This window comes from Apium graveolens, chromosome 9, assembly GCF_009905375.1.
Source record: "Apium graveolens cultivar Ventura chromosome 9, ASM990537v1, whole genome shotgun sequence".
NCBI classification, from domain to species: domain Eukaryota; kingdom Viridiplantae; phylum Streptophyta; class Magnoliopsida; order Apiales; family Apiaceae; genus Apium; species Apium graveolens.
The window spans coordinates 110,866,039-110,883,945 of record NC_133655.1 but is presented as its reverse complement, the minus strand read 5'-3'; the positions used below and the strand labels follow the sequence as shown (position 1 = coordinate 110,883,945).

At 34.8% G+C, this 17,907-nt stretch overlaps 1 protein-coding gene across 1 annotated transcript; it reads left to right on the top strand.

Annotated features, from left to right (window-relative positions):
• The first annotated feature begins 13,190 nt into the window (after positions 1-13,190).
• LOC141685484 (uncharacterized) lies at positions 13,191-16,014 on the top strand. Its single transcript, XM_074490580.1, has 3 exons — positions 13,191-13,558; positions 15,344-15,482; positions 15,634-16,014. The coding sequence occupies exons 1-3, from the start codon at positions 13,191-13,193 to the stop codon at positions 16,012-16,014; spliced, it is 888 nt and encodes a 295-aa protein (XP_074346681.1).
• The last annotated feature ends 1,893 nt before the right edge of the window (positions 16,015-17,907 follow it).

The following is a 17,907-nucleotide window of genomic DNA, read 5'->3' as shown; positions in this document are numbered from 1 at the left end:
CACATATATACACACGAATACATACAAACAGAGGATGAATTATGAACAAAAAGTTGAAAAGATAATATGACATGCAGTGTAATTTACTCGATGAAATCCTGAAATAAGAAAAGCTTTACATACCTTTTCGGTTGGAGAAGAAGATCAACTGAGAAAATCTGAGAAACGGCAACAGAAAAAGGCAGATTCCGGGCACAAGTTCCTCCCGCCAGTGTGGTAATTTTTTGAAGAAAAAGTAAAATAAGAGAGAGAGAGTAAGGTAAAAGGTGAAAAGGCTGATTATGACTTGTATTTATAGCTCAAAATGACAACTGTCAATCACATCAATCATGTCGGTCATGACTCCCGAAGAAAAAGGGGAACTGTTTTGAACCGTTTGAAATTCTAGGACGCACCCTCTTGAATGCGCGCCTAATCTAATTGTCATGGCAATTTGAAGTTCTGAGTAGAGAAAGATGGAAATTTTGAAAGACGCGCCCTGCTTACGGCGCGCCCTGTGGAAAAATGTTGGTAAATAAGTTTATACGAATTTTGATGAAAGGTAAGTAGAAATTCCAATCCCATTTCCAATGACATATGGAATATGTGGGATAGTTGTTGTGCCCGGAAATTGGTATAAACAATATTCATATTAAGATTGATAAAATAGTCGAAATGAAGTACATACGCCTAAAATTAAGGAGTAGATAAGACGACCCTTCTTTATAGAAGGAAATTAGGCGCGCCCTATTAGTAGGGAAGGACGCGCCCTGACTTATGAATGACTAATGGAAATGTGCCCCCTGTAAGATATGGAGGGCGTGCCCTCACCAGATGAGGGAGGCACGCCTTGATGGTAGGAAGGAAGATGCTCAGGAACTCATTACAGGGTTTGACCTTTTTTATCTTTTGAAGAACTTAGGGCGCACCCTAAAATCAAGGATATTTGGGAAGAAGTTCAACATGAACTCTTTGGAAGATTCGAGGAAGATGAATATTATTATTACTAACCTATTTGATGCAGGTACTTTTTTGAAGAACTCCTTCCTGTAGTGCATCTACAGGAAGGCGGTGCCCATGGTCAGAGACCTCAAGGGTAATGCCTGGGCGGAAGGCCTCCTCCTGTAGTCAATGAGTGTCCTCATTGAGGATGTGGGGTGAGTTCTGGTGGGTACTTTGGGAGCTCTGTCTCTATAGTCAGCGGGTGTCCTCATTGGGAGACTTTGGAGTATCCTGTACTTTGCACCCAAAAGCTTGGGATCACTTATCCTGTAATCTGGTAGGTGCTCCTTATCGGGGGACAAGGATGCGTCCAATATTTGGGGTGAACCACGGCTATACCTGCGTCCACAAACTAGAGAAACAGCTGGTAGCGGAGGGTTATCCTTGGCCAGGGAGATGCCTTATCCGTGAACTCTCGAAGCCGCGGACGAGCCTTGGGCCTTTGTGATTGGGCATCATCGGCGGACATTCCTAAAGCTAGTAGAAGACGGTTTCCAGTGGATTTCCCATTGGGCCTCGGGACAAGAGATCTAAGCCCATTAGGTTTCTTTTTCCCCAAGAACTACGTTGGCTTGATTCCCTATAAATAGGGATACGTAGGCAAATTGTGAGGGGTCAGAAGCCAGAGCGCAAAGGAGCCAGCACTGACCCGAAGCAATCTCAGCCACCAATAATCGCCACCAAACACTGTTCATAGAATCCGACGATTACTGTTCACGTTTCCGAAAAAGAACCACCGTCACAGATCTTGTTTCCGGTTACGAACCTCAGATTTGTTGCTCCCAAATTCCTCCGTCAAAAAGTATAAAATTAAGAAAAACAAAAATATCCTCAAATTGATATTTTTATTATTTTATTATTGATTGTAAATTCAGAGACAATTTTGTCTTGGGATTTTTCATAAATATACTAAAAAAAGTTTTGCAAATTTAATTAAGGACTTTAAAAACTATTGCAAAATTATTTTAAAATTGAAAACATTTCGTAAATTTACGATAATGAATAAAAAATAATAAAAAAAGTACTTTCAATTGGTTATATTCTGTTGCAAAATAATCACACTCAACAGTTTTTTGCTCATGACTTACTTTCTTTGTATACATTATAATCAACAAATTACATAGATTTCTTCGTTTACAACACAGATTCGTTAAAGACAAACACAAAAGTCGTTTGAAATATGATTTATGTTCATCATTACAATAGAGAATCAAATTAGAGCTTTATACTTTTGTTAAAATCGCCAAAAAAAAGGATAACTTCTAATACCTAAATTTATATAATAGTTGTAGATCTGTTCTTATTCATTATCAAACCTTGATTATGAAGTTTATGATTTAGTATGAAGAATTGTTAGTTTTAGTTTTATAACTGGTTGCTGAGATTGTATATTATTGGCTTATTAATTTGAATGTATAAGTGTTCAAGTTTCTTTTTATAGTTACAATTATTGTGTCAAATAATTTTGTTATCGGTAATTAGCTAAGTTAGAATGGATGTAAGTCATATGTCATAGACCTATTTGTATATTCGAGGATTCAACTCAACTCAAATAAGAATGTAATAAGTAAATAGTGGATCGACCGTCAGAGAGATCTCGCAAAGTAATATCTGTCAAAGGATTCAGAGACAATGTTCATCTACAGACTTGAGGAGTTAATTCACTGGAAGAAGTTCAAGAAGTTGATCATGCCTCAGTGATATAAATCAAGATCGTGGATTTAATCAAGTGACAGAGATCTCGTCAGAGTATCATTAATTACAAGGATTTAATCTGAGGAAAATCAAAGTGTCAGAGTCAAGACATGAAGAAACGTCACGGAAGTTAGTCACTCATGAACCAGACAGTACATCGAGTGTCAACGTTGAAGTGGTGGAATTGATTCATAATTTTCAGTGATTTTCAGAAGATTTGCAGAAGAATGGTTGCTGCTCAAGACTAGAATTAATTCTCTATTAATTAATTAATTCATCTAATTTAATTAAGAAAATAAATTATATATGCGAAGAATAATTTATTTATTAATTGAATTAATTGATTAATTAATTCTGAATTAATTTTAGGAATTTTCAGAAGTTTAATTGGATTAAATTCAAATCTTAAATCAGCAAGACAAATGGAAATGAACTAGCATGACAATCTGGATTGTCATACCGATTGTCATGCTAGGCCATTTTCCATTGTCATACCGAAAGTTACTCTAGGAGGATAATTGTCTTGCTAGTTCATTCTGATTGTCATGCTAGTTCATTCTGATTGTCATGCTAGTTCATTCAGATTGTCTTGCTAGTTCATTCAATTGTCCTACGGAAAGTCTTGCCAGCTATAGGATTGTCATGCCAATTCAATTCTATTGGTTTTGTTGATTAAAAAGAAGCAGAAGACCTTCTTTCAATTATCATCCAACACACAAGTCAAGAACAAAAGAGCAGCCGCCTTGAAATATAAAATCATCTTCTCTGCAGAAATTCAAGATCAATTTCTAGTTTGTTAATGTTAAATCCAAACCACTAGAATTATTTATCTTGTTCTTGTGTAACAATCTAGCGGATCAAAATCCCTAGAACTTAATCTCAAATCGCGTTTAGCATTTGATTCTAATTATTGCAAAAATAGAAAAAGTTCATGTCGAATTTATTCTAGATTTGTGATAATTGATTTGAGATTAATACCTTGTAATCGATACAGTTGTTGTAACACCTTTCAAGTTTAATAATATTTTTATTTAACTTGAATTTTGTTTCACATTTTTTATTCCGCATTTTATTCGATTATTTGGTAACGTTTGTATTCAACCCCCCTTCTACAAACACATTGGGACCTAACAATTGGTATCAGAGCCTTCTGATTAACGAACAAATCAAGATCCTAGACTTTTGTGATTTTTCAACTCCTTGAATTTTTATTTATTCAAAAATTCATAATGACTTCACATAAAGTTGGAACCGTTAAAATTCCACAATTTGATAAAGAGAATTATATCATGTGGAAGAAGAAGATGCTATTATTTTTACAAGTTGCAAATCCCAAATATTCAAACTTGTTAAAGAAGGGTATAAAAACTCCGATGGTTATTGAACCGGAGGTAATAATAGATGGTGTGGTGACTACTGAAGCTAGAACCTATCCAAAAGAGCCTGAAGATTTTACTCCTGCTGAGAAGGAAGAAGCCTCCTTGGATGCCAGCCTTCAATTAATATTAATTGATTCCCTTGATCCCTTGATGAACAGACATGTGATGAACTGTAAAAATTCCAAACACATGTGGGAAACTATTGAGGTGATTAATGAAGGCACAGAGGAAGTTAGGGAGAACAAGTTGGAAATCCTAACCTCTGAATATGAACATTTCAAATCAAATCCAGGAGAAGGAATTACTGAAGTGTTTGAGAGGTACAATGCGTTGATCAACAACCTGAACATCAATGGAAAGTATTATTCAATCAGGGAGGTCAACAAAAAGTTCCTTTTAACACTGCCAGCTCATCTTGAACATAGAATCACTGCCATTAGAGAAGCTAGAGATCTGAGTGAGATTTCTTTGGACAGGCTCTATGGAGTGTTAAAAACCTATGAGTTGGAGCAGATTCAACAGAAGGAAGTCTACGGGAATGATAGAATGGTCAGCACATCTAATGCACTTGTAGCTGAAGGTCAACAACAACAACAATCTCAACAGTTAGAAAGAATGGTACAGTTTTCCAAGGGTGAGGAAAATGAGTTAGTAGCAGAATATGATCCTCCTACTACAAATCAATCAAGTGATGATTTTTATTCCTTGGAAGAGCTGGAGCAATTGGAAGACGAGTCAATGGCCCAAATTGTCAAGAGATTCTCCCATGTCAGATTCAAGAGGAATCCCAAGTTTAAGTACAAGTCCAACTACAACAAATTCCAGAAAGGTGGATCTTCATCCTCTAACACCAGCAGTGGTGGATACAAAACAGGGATGGTTGATCGAAGCACCATTAGATGCTATAACTGCAATGAGTTGGGACACTTTGCCACAGAATGTAGGAAGCCAAAGCAAGTAAGAAAGAACTCTGAAAGGGCTTATCTGGCAAAGGGAAGAAGCTGGGATGATACTGACAGTGAAGATGAAGATGAAGGAAATCTTGCTCTTATGGCTATTGATGGAAAAGCTTCATCGTCAAGAATAGAGGTAAAACTTTCTGATGCTGAAATGGTTTATCATCTAAGAGGTAACTTAGATTGTGCACGTCGTGATAATGAACTGTTAAGTTTACAGATCACAGACCTTGAGAAAGAGGTCAATGAATTAAGACTTGTGCACATTAATCAAGACAAATTAAAAGAACAGGTATCTTTTCTAGAGAATAGAGTTGACTGTTATAGAAAACTCGAAACTATTCTCAAAGACAAGATCACCGATCTTGAGACTAAGGTTAGAGCCTACTTCAATTCTTGTTCGAAGGCTAAAGAGTTCTACAGTAAGCAAGCTGTTAATCAAACATCTGGAATAGGTTATGATTACAATGCTGCTATTGGAGAATTAGGCATAAACTCCCCTCCTCATGTATGTGCTAAAGGGAGGGAAGTACCACATGTGCTTAAGGGTGTTGATGAACCCCTCTATAAAGCATCAATTGCTGAACCATTTGATGCGACCTCTTCTGTTATTCAAGAAGAAATACGTGCTGAGGATCATGCTTATGAGAAGATTGTTTCCAAGTCAAGTGAGTCGAAAGTTCCAGTCAAAGTTGTGAAAGCAACTGAGACTAACTCAGACACACATGAGTTGGATAACAATAATGCCATGTCTACCATGCATAAATTGCCTGCTGTTAATCACTCTCATAAAGCATGTGATGTTGTTAATTGTATGTCTTGTGCTTTTAATATGATGTATGCTTATTTTAATGGTAAGCATGTGTCTAATGATAAGACTACTCCTCGTCAGCATGTGAATAACAAGAAGCATGATAGGTCTAAGACTGCTAGTCCTTCTAAGGCTAGAAAGGAGACATTTGTGCCTAAGCTTAAACAGAAATTTGTTAAGGCTGTTTACAAGGTCAAATGTTCAGTCATTGAGAAAGTTGAGACAATTAAAATTAAAAATGTTGTTTTGCCTGATAAAGGACAGTTCTACAAGTATGCCGGGCCCAACCAAGTTTGGGTTCCGAAGAAGGTCTAATCCATTTGTAGTGCAGGGCATTAAACAAGTATAACCGGTAGTGTGGATTCTTGACAGTGGATCATCAAGACATATGACCGGAGATAGAGCCCTGCTATCAAATGTGGTTGAGAAAGCTGGCCCCCTAGTTACCTTTGGAGATAACAGCAAAGGTTTATCTGAGGGATATGGCTGTTTGCAAGCTGGGAATGTTATCATTGTAATTTTGTATATTGTGCTAGGTTATTATCAGGAAGCAGTATCTAACATATAGCACCAGTGACGAGACTAGAGAATATTACGACATATCAGACACCTGCTGCACATTACACTTGGAATTGTACTCTAGTAAGATGTGTACAAGTGTACTCCTGGTTGGTAAGTCAAAAGAGGAAGTCAATGCACCACAGTTCATGGACTTTGCAGCTGCAGATCTATTGGACTATGCAATTTCTTCTTCACAATCTCACTTCAGGTTGGTATGAACTAGTATACTGCTCAAGCAATCGTCAAGGACATGGTATGGCACTCTAACAGAAGTTATAATTTTATATGAATAAGTAGAGTCGTCATATTAATAACTATCTTATCAATAGGCACAATCATATTGTTTTATATGTGCAGTGATATATTGATAATGCAACATAACAATTAGTATCTAAAGTACTTGACAAGTATCGATCAATGATATGTTGTTAACATTATGTTGCAGAAATTTGTAAGCTTTTGATATGAATGAGAATTACTTAGACTTTACCCTAAGTGATCAATGTTTTATCAAAAACTCATTCATATTGAAAAACAAAATCAAACTTCTTTCTACATTAGTGATTTCTTATTTCATGTAAAATCTTTTGAAATCACTATTGTAAATCATTTTCTCTCTATTACCATATGTTCTATGATACAGGTTCAGTCTCCATTGACTTTCTTTCATTGACAGTCATGAGGTTGAAAACCCACAACGTCTATCCCAGACTGTAAAGACAAACATAAAAACAGAACCAACCAACACTCTCTTACCACTAAATATAGTATGAATGAGCGTGAGGGAGATAGTGCCTAGTGCACCACATAAGGAAGGTTCTGTAGTCAACCCAGTGGCTCTGTCTCATACATAGATGAGTAGTATTTAAACCGAGACAACTGCTAGCCCCCATACATCTTCTCAAAAAGATGTAATGGCTGAAAAGGCACAAAAACAGTTACTAGATTCATTCTCTCAACAGGGTGAGTCTATTGAATTTTGCCTGTCGGCCAAGGTATCCGATGTAGTGTCACCACTTCAAACATAAACAATTCTTGATGCACAAGGAAATGTTACACACACAAAGGATGAGTTGACGGAAACAAGAGTTTCGACCATTTTAAGGTCAGATTCGATTGTTTAAGGTTCGTTAATGGACCAATTGCCTTTACAGGTGTTAGGAGAGGATACTGATCCAAAAGCCATATGTCAGTGGTCAGTGTCTACCTCCCCAGGCTTAAATCCCCTGGATGCATCTGCGGATAGTGGATCTGACATAGGTGCAGATCGGCAACTTGTTGACAATGATTCAGATATTACCTGATGAGTCACAAGGAAATGTCTTCACAGACATTAGAAGGGAACTTTGATCTTTATGCTAAATTCTTTGGATCATTGTTTACCTTCCCAGAATTCAAATCTGGAACCCTAAAAGGGAAACTAGCAACTTGTAGATTATGACTCAGATTCATCTGACGAGTTTAACAAGGATGGGGATTTGCGAACTCCCATTGCACCACCTATGACCTCCTTAAGGATGGCTAAGGTGATTTTCCTTGCAGGTATAGCTGGATTATGGAGCTATGAGAGGAGTGATACACTTGTGAGAATGAGTGTAAACATGAGTGGAGAGAAGAGTGAAACACATGTGAGGTACACTAAAACACAATCACACACTCACAGTGAGGAAGAAAGAGAAACACTTGTTATTTCTTTTCCAACCAAGTGAAATATGAGAACTCCTTCAGACGAAGGCATACATTCCTTCTTTAAGGGGGAGATAAAAGCTTAAGTAATAGTTTGGAGGATTCCTCAACTAAGGGGGAGAAATAGCAAGGAGGAAGAAAAAGATCCTAAAAATGTACACTACACCACACCATTGTTGTTTGTAACTACGGATCCTATTGTACGGGAGAGGTGGTAAACACAAGGTGATTTCCTAGTAAGGGAAGAATCTGTTAGGGGAGTACCATTGGTTTTTATCTGCGGATCCTATTGTACGGGAGAGGTGGTAAAACGAAGGTGATCTTCTTTAATCAGTTGATTCTCATAGGGGGAGAAGCAAGAGATATGGGCTTCTCAACAGGAAATGTGGTTGTACAAATGAAGATGGAACTACTTGAAGATATGTTCAGTCTAGAGGAACATCTACTTGGAATCTGGAAAATGTTAAATCTCATCCAGAACTTTTCTGCTATTTACTTTACATGTATGTTTATATCTTTTTCTTATTTGTTAGTTGAGTTATCCTCTAGGTATTTGTGTGTTATTGTCTAACAAACAAATAGGGGGAGATTGTAAGTCATATGTCATAGACCTATTTGTATATTCGAGGATTCAACTCAACTCAAATAAGAATGTAATAAGTAAATAGTGGATCGACCGTCAGAGAGATCTCGCAAAGTAATATCTGTCAAAGGATTCAGAGACAATGTTCATCTACAGACTTGAGGAGTTAATTCACTGGAAGAAGTTCAAGAAGTTGATCATGCCTCGGTGATATAAATCAAGATCGTGGATTTAATCAAGTGACAGAGATCTCGTCAGAGTATCATTAATTACAAGGATTTAATCTGAAGAAAATCAAAGTGTCAGAGTCAAGACATGAAGAAACGTCACGGAAGTTAGTCACTCATGAACCAGACAGTACATCGAGTGTCAACGTTGAAGTGGTGGAATTGATTCATAATTTTCACTGTTTTTCAGAAGATTTGCAGAAGAATGGTTGCTGCTCAAGACTAGAATTAATTCTCTATTAATTAATTAATTCATCTAATTTAATTAAGAAAATAAATTATATCTGCGAAGAATAATTTATTTATTAATTAAATTAATTGATTAATTAATTCTGAATTAATTTTAGGAATTTTCAGAAGTTTAATTGGATTAAATTCAAATCTTAAATCAGCAAGACAAATGGAAATGAACTAGCATGACAATCTGGATTGTCATACCGATTGTCATGCTAGGCCATTTTCCATTGTCATACCGAAAGTTACTCTAGGAGGATAATTGTCTTGCTAGTTCATTCTGATTGTCATGCTAGTTCATTCTAATTGTCATGCTAGTTCATTCAGATTGTCTTGCTAGTTCATTCAATTGTCCTACCGAAAGTCTTGCCAGCTATAGGATTGTCATGCCAATTCAATTCTATTGGTTTTGTTGATTAAAAAGAAGCAGAAGACCTTCTTTCAATTATCATCCAACACACAAGTCAAGAACAAAAGAGCAGCCGCCTTGAAATATAAAATCATCTTCTCTGCAGAAATTCAAGATCAATTTCTAGTTTGTTAATGTTAAATCCAAACCACTAGAATTATTTATCTTGTTCTTGTGTAACAATCTAGCGGATCAAAATCCCTAGAACTTAATCTCAAATCGCGTTTAGCATTTGATTCTAATTATTGCAAAAATAGAAAAAGTTCATGTCGAATTTATTCTAGATTTGTGATAATTGATTTGAGATTAATACCTTGTAATCGATACAGTTATTGTAACACCTTTCAAGTTTAATAATATTTTTATTTAACTTGAATTTTGTTTCACATTTTTTATTCCGCATTTTATTCGATTATTTGGTAACGTTTGTATTCAACCCCCCTTCTACAAACACATTGGGACCTAACAATGGATTAATAACTTATAATTATAAAAATCAAATCAAGGGCGGATTATTTTTTTTGACCGTAAGGTTGCAGTGATTATCTCAAAATATTAAGTTGTTTGATTCAACAATTATGAGTAATAAAGTGAAAGTGTTTTTACAAGTTTATATACACAAAAGCATATGCATAATGGATTAGTTTTTTTTAAGGTTGTTGTGTTTGCGTCGAAACATTTATCTATTACGTTGTTTGATGCAAAATTAAGAGTATTAAAGTGAAACTGTTTTAAGACTTTATAAAATAGAAAAGCATATCCAAATGGCCTTGCTTTTTCTGATTGTAAGGTTACAGTGATTGTCTCAAAATAATTGAATATTGAGTTGCTTGATTGCAGAATTAAGAGTAATAAAGAGAAAGTGTTTTACAAGTTTATACTACACAAAAGCATATCTAGAGTGCATTTTTATTTTTTGTTGGGCCTTTAATCAACTGTAGAGGGGGTGAATATAGTTTAAATAATCAAATCAAAATAACAAACTCAACATAAAGAACATTTTTTATATTAATGAATAAAAACTGATTACAATACTCTCTCAAAGGATGAACATATTGAAAGAGATATGTCCTAAGTCCAATCATGTATGAGGATTTAGGAATAACTTTTATGTAATCTGTTTTGATTTCATTGATATTAATAAAAGACTTGTTTTGTTTTTTACTGCGGGCTCTATCTATTTAAATGTTTAAATAAGATATACCACAGTTTAGAGTAAAGCTTTTTATGGATTGTGATGAGATTATAATAATGAGACCTAAAAGATGATAACTCTAAACTTAAATAGTTCATGGTCGTAGGATTACTAACTGGTAATTAATAATCCGCAAAGATCGGTACATACTATGCTTGCTTCATTATGAAGGATGTCTGTTCTCATAGACATTTGTGTGGTGACACTATAGCTAGTATGTAGGTGCTTATTATAGAATAAGTTCACTAAACATGACTCACACGGCGGAACAACTGATGGAGTTCACTCACATGTCAGCAGTTGTTCACATAGTGATAGTTGTACAAGTATCCTTAGACTTGAGGTCATCATAGTCATCTTGTGTACACTGAACTATGCTTTGGTTTAGTTCTTAGTCTCAAGGGACAATTATAAGGGCTCTAGTGGGTATAGGAATTTGTACACGAAGATAGTGTATGATCAATAAAGGATCTACCCCTTCCAGTGTAGGAAGAGAATGTTCAATGCTGATCCACTTATGTTAGTTCAGGAATCTCTGGCCAGAGTGAATGAAATTAGAAAGGAGTTTCTAATTTACATTAAATAGAACTAAGCATAGTGAATGGGAAAGCAAGTGATTAAATAAGATAGGCTTGACACAAGTTCCATGCCTTGTATTTAATCAAGACATTGCAGGGTAGAAGGACTTAATTGTACGGTAACTACTCACTGAATAGGTTCTTGGTATTCTAAGCAGTGAATTCCTATTATCCGGATAGTCGCGATATGCTGAGAAGTATCCCTCACGATGTAGAATAAATATGATTAATTAATTAATCATATTTAATGAATTAGAGAATTTATATAAATAATGATAAAATAGTTTTATTATTATTTATTTCTACTACCGGCTTAATATTGAACCTACAGGGGCACACCATAAAAGAGAATGATTTAATGGTGGAGGAATTAATTAATAATGGCTGATAATTATTTATTTATGAAATAAATAATTAATTGGCAAACTTAATAATTGATTAAATGAGATTTAATTGATTATAAATTAATTAAGAAAAGGTTCTTAATATTATTAATTAAGAATTTAATTTTTGGAAATTAAATCAAGAGAGAGAATTATTTCTAAAGTGTTTAGAAAAAGGATTAATAATTAAAAGGTGTTTTAATTATTAATGAGAATAATAAAGGGTTAATAATAATAATATTTTATGGGAAAATTTTTAGCTGAAAATTTTGCCTATAAATATATTATTATAGACCCTATTTTTGCCTAAACCAAAAAAATTTACAAAACCCTAATTCTCTCCATCTCCTCCTCCTTCATTACATCATTTTCTTGGTGGATACCGGTGGAGTGCTTCACACTTGAGGAGCAGCTGCTAAGGATCTCCGTTCATCGTTCTTGGATCGCTATTAAAGACCTCTATCTTTCCATTAACGTAAAGCTTCTTAAGATAAACATACTGAACTACGAATTAAATATTATTTTTCGCATGGATCCTGTGGAGGGTTTCGGTTTTTTAAGATTAAATTTACGTTTTCGCTGCGTTTATGTACTAAAAACCCTTCATATATATCCTTGACAGCTACTAGGTTAGATAATGATATATCAATGCACGACACATAAAGTTTAATCCTAACTTGTGTTTATATACTGCACAACTACACAATCAATCTAGAATATGTATTACAATAGAATAAGGAATCCTAATAGATATTCATCTATTGATTGCTATGATAAGTAAAGTCCTCCACCGGCATATCTCATCAAATCTTTCCTCCTTTGATATCTCCTGAATTCCAACTTGACAAATACTGATGACAAAAGCTGATCAGAAAATACTGATGACAAAAGCTGATCAGCAAATACTGATGGTAAATAATGATGACGTCATATCTGTCAAACTCTGATATCAAATACTGATTGGATAATGGAATCATATATCCTATCTCCGACTCAGAATGGGTTTCTTCAGTGCATGTTGTTCCTAAAAAATCTGGAGTTACAGTTGTAGCAAATGAGGAGAATGAGTTGGTGCCTCAACGAACCGTCACTGGTTATAGAGTTTGTGTTGGTTACAGGCCTCTCAACAATGCTACAAGGAAGGGTCATTTTCCTTTTTCATTCATCGATCAAATGTTGGAAAGGTTGGCCGACCGTGCTTATTACTGCTTCTTCGACGGATACTCCGAATATAATCAAATCACTATAGATCCCGAAGATCAAGAGAAGACAACATTTACATGCCCTTTTGGTACTTTTACCTTTAGACGCTTATCTTTCGGTCAGTGCAATGCACCTGAAACTTTTCAAAGATGGATGATGAGTATATTCTCTGATTATGGTGGGAAAAATTATTGAAGTATTCATGAATGATTTCAGTTTCTTTGGTGATAATTTCGATGACTGTTTGTGGAACTTGGGTTTGATTTTACAAAGGTTCGAGGAAACAAATCTAGTGCTGAATTGGGAAAAATGCCACTTCATGGTGACCCATGGTCTTGGACATGTGATTTTTTTTCAAGAGGCATTGAGGTTGATAAAGCAAAAATTGACTTGATTAAGTATTTACATGTTCCGCCAAGCGTAAAGAAAATTAGGTCCTTTCTTGGACATGCTGGTTTTTATAGAAGATTTATTCAAGATTTCTCTAAAATTGCTAGGCCTCAAATTATTCTTTTTCAGGAAGATGTACTATTTGAGTTTAATGATAATTGCAAGTTGGCATTCGAGGAGCTGAAATTGAAGCTTACATTATCCCCCATCATACAAGCACCTAATTGGAATTTGCCATTCGAGATATTGTGTGATGCTTCAGATTATGTTGTTGGAGTTGTACTTGGGTAACGGAAGAAACCAATGAGAAATTGGGAAAGAAGTTTTGACAGTCAAGGAAATAAGTTAAATTTGCTCAGTCTAGAGGAGCACCTTGAAAATGGCTTGTGAGATTCTCTGTAAACCTTCCTCTATATAATTTTCAATATATTGCAGCACTTGTTAGTTTTATCTACTAGAAATCAATATGTAAAAGTTGGGGGAGATTGTTAGGAATATGTTGTGTACTTGATGATAAGTTAAACAAAACACCTTAGTAGATTTAATTTAGTGATTTTGTAGCTTTCAACGGATGATCATTTTAACATCCGTTGAAAGGGTAGCTTATGTTTTAATAAGTTTAGTAGTACATTTTTGCATATTGTAATGCCTTAGAGAACTAGATGTTGTAGAATGTTCTAAGTCATGTTGACTACTAGATTGATATGCAAAATAGGTTGGCTAACTGTAAATATTAGATGCCTTGTAATCTTGTATAAGTGAAATATAGTTAACTGCTATGAAGATACTCTCAACAGATGTTCCACAAGGTTTCAACGGATGATCAACTAAAGCCTCAATGAATGATCAACCGGACTCTCAATAAATGATCAACCAAAGTCTCAACGGATGATCCCACAGAGTTTCAACGGATGATCAAATTCAAAAGCAGTTGATAGTGACTTGACAGTCACATGCGTTGATTGTATGCAAATGGAATGTGGCAGCCTATTTACAGGTTTTAGAGAACAAAGAAGTATTTCCATTTCCATGCTAAATTGAAGATATTCAAAGATGCTGGATAGAGAAATGAAGAAACATGTAATTAGACTAAGATACATTTTATCTTATTTGTTTGTCTTTTTATCATGTAACTTGGTGATATATAAACCAAGGGTAGCAAGTAGAACAGTATCGAAGTAAGTAAACAATTACCAGAGAAATAGATAAAGTTATATCTGTAAAGAATTTCTCTGATCTTTGTAAGTTCAACTCGTAAGCAGCTGTGCAAATCTTGCATCACAGAGTTCTCAAATTTATATATATCTCTGGTGGAAAATTTCAATCCTCCAGAAACTTTTTAAATACTCGTATTTGATTACTTTGTGTTTGATTTTTTCAATACTTTCATTCCGCACTTTAGCTAAATCACACACAGTTATATATTCAAAGTAGAACAGTTCTTAAAATTCAAAAAGTAGCTAGAATTACATTCAACCCCCCTTCTGTAATTCTTTGTTAGATTGTTGGGAATAACACATGGTATGCAGACATTGTGAACTATTTGCACGGTAGAATGTTGCGTAATACTTTGACCCATGCACAAAAATATAAAATTAAACAAGATTCAAAATTTATGTGTGGAATGATCCATATATGTGGAAGCATTATCCCGATTTAATAATTAGAAGATGTTTTCCTGATAATGAATTTGAATCTGTGTTAAGATTTTGTCATAATTATGCATGTGTGAGACACTTAAGGGCGAAAAGAATTGCACATAAGGTTTTAAAGTGTTGTTTTTATTGGCCGGCGATCTTTAAAGATGTGAAGGAATTTTGTAGCACTTATGATAGATGCCGGCGATTAGAGAACATAAATGCTAAAAATCAAATGCTCATGAATCCTATTTTAAATGTTGAGTTATTTAATGTTTGGGGTAATGATTTTATGGGGTCGTTCTTGAATTCAAATGGGTTTCTATACATTCTTTTGGTTGTTGATTATGTGTCAAAGTGGGTGGAAGCTAAAGCCACCTGCACTAATGACTCTATAGTTATTTCAGAATTCTTAAGAACACATATTTTTGTTAGGTTTGGGATGCCAAGAGTTGTTATTAGTGATGGAGGATCACATTTTTGCAACCGGACCACTGAGGCGTTGTTTCGCAAGTATAACATCACACATAAGGTTTCTACACCTTATCATCCACAAACCAGCGGACAAACAGAGGTGTCTAATAGGGAGATAAAAAAATCTTGGAAAAACCGTGGGATCAACTCAGAAAGATTGGAGTCAACAATTAGATGATGCATTGTGGGCTTGTAGGACAGCATACAAGACACTCATTGGTATGTGACCATATCATATTGTCTATGAAAAGCCTTGTCATTTGTCAGTGGAACTCGAGCATAAGATGTATTGGGCTACAAATAAATTCAACATGAGCTTGGATGAGGCTGCTTTGCATCGCAAGCTACAATTATCGAAATTAAAGGAGCTACGCAATGCAGTTTTTGAAAGGGCTCGGATTTACAAAGAGAAAACGAAGGTGTTTTACGATAAGATGATTCAACGGAAGAACTTTGAGATTGGTCAGAAAGGTCTCTTGTATCACTTTAGGTTGCGTCTTTTTCCTGGAAAGTTGAGATTAAGGTGGATTGGTCCGTTTAAAACTGTGGAGGTATTTTCATATGGGGCTGTGGTGATTAAAAAAGATGATGGAAATATATTTAAGGTGAATGGGCACCGTCTCAAACCATAGTTGGAGGACCCTTCGAATCATATTAATAAAAGCGAGACTCTTAACGATGTGATTATCTCTAATGCGTAAATTATGAGGCATAATGAGCGCTTCTTGGGAGATAACCCATGGTTGTTGTAAATATTATTATTATTATTAAGATATATTGAAGTAATAATTTATTTATAATATATCGATCATGAAAAATATAAAAAAATTAATCGAATTTAAAAAATCGGGTGGGTTTAATAATCGATAGGTAGTGGCAATTGTCAAAATGCATAAATAAAAAACAAAGGCGTAACCGTAGACGGTATTTAGAAAGCAGCAGCAAGCAAAGAGGTTGAACCACCGACCCTATAATCATATACAAAAATGAAACTTGTAATCACATGAACCTATATATGTATTCATAATCATCAAACGATAATCGTATAACCCAGAAAATTGAATTAAAATTTTCAATAAAAATTGTTAGTCGACTATAACCATCCGGGAATCAAACAACAACAAAGCATATAGGGATCAATTCTCCTAAACATGGCAAAGCTACTCATATCATCAGAATCATCCAAAAATCCCTATAAATAAAAGCCCTAAATTGAACATAAACCCTAAAATTCGAAATAAAATCAATCTGAGAAATTTTTTATGGTAAAATTGGATTGTCCTCTTCGAGAGCTTCACAATGACAACAAATATGTTTGTTAGGTCACACACACACTGTAGAGGGGGTGAATACAGTGTAAAGTACAATCAAATCGAACTTTAATAACTCAAGTAACAGAAAACAAACTTTATTGAAACAATAAACTCTATTACAGTATGGAACTGTTACCTCTCAGTGATGAACAAATATCACGAGAGCTGCTAGGGTTACGATGAATAATCTTCTCGAATATGATAACACTTATAGTGTAAACCCTATGTCTGTGTTTATATACTACACAGTTACAAGATAATCGCTAATTGATATAGAATATAATTCTGCTTCCTAAAATATATCAATCAGATATCTTTTCTTCCAAGTATTCTATTCTTCATAGAATTCCTTCTTCATGCATATCTCTTCTTATGTTTATCTCGATCTTCTTTCCTTTAATCAGCTGTTGTCCTTATCTGAACGTCATAGAATTCCTTCTTCATGCATATCTCTTCTTATATTTATCTCGATCTTCTTTCCTTTAATCAGCTGCTGTCCTTATCTGAACGTCCTTCAGTACTTAAGTTCTGATATCCATCTTCTGATGATTATCTCCTGATAATATAAGTACTGATATCCTTAAGTCCTGACTTCCAGTAAGTACTGATTTATCCTGTTTAAGTAAGATCTGAAAACTAAACATAAATCATATTAGCCATGACATTATCAAATATATCTAACAATCTCCCCCAACTTGTAAATTAGCATAATATACAAGTTTAACAGATATTTGATGATGTCAAAAACATTAAGTACAAATACATGAGAATTAGACTAGATAACTACAACTTACAGTCCTTAAAGCTTTACCAATCTTTAACTTCTGATAACAGCTTCAGTCTGTACAAATATCATAATTTAATCAGTTGTAGATCTTGACTTGGCTTCATCTTCTGATCTCTCTGATGTCAGGAGTTGTTCTGAGATAGTTCTTCAACAAACATTTCTCAGCATATCTAAGTTCATCAATCATCCTCCTTTTAGCATCTTTAAGCTCTGCAGTATCTTCACCAATTTGAAAGATTGCAGCCCTGAGATCATTAATCTTAGCTTTTCTTATATCCTGATCCAGTCTGATCAAATATGCTTTATCAAACTCAAGATTGAATTCCACAGCCCTGTAACCCAGAAAGGTAGTTATAATCTTAGCAGTGTTGGGCTTCATTTCAACTATATCACCCTTGTGATCTCTGTACTTTGGAAGATATGTG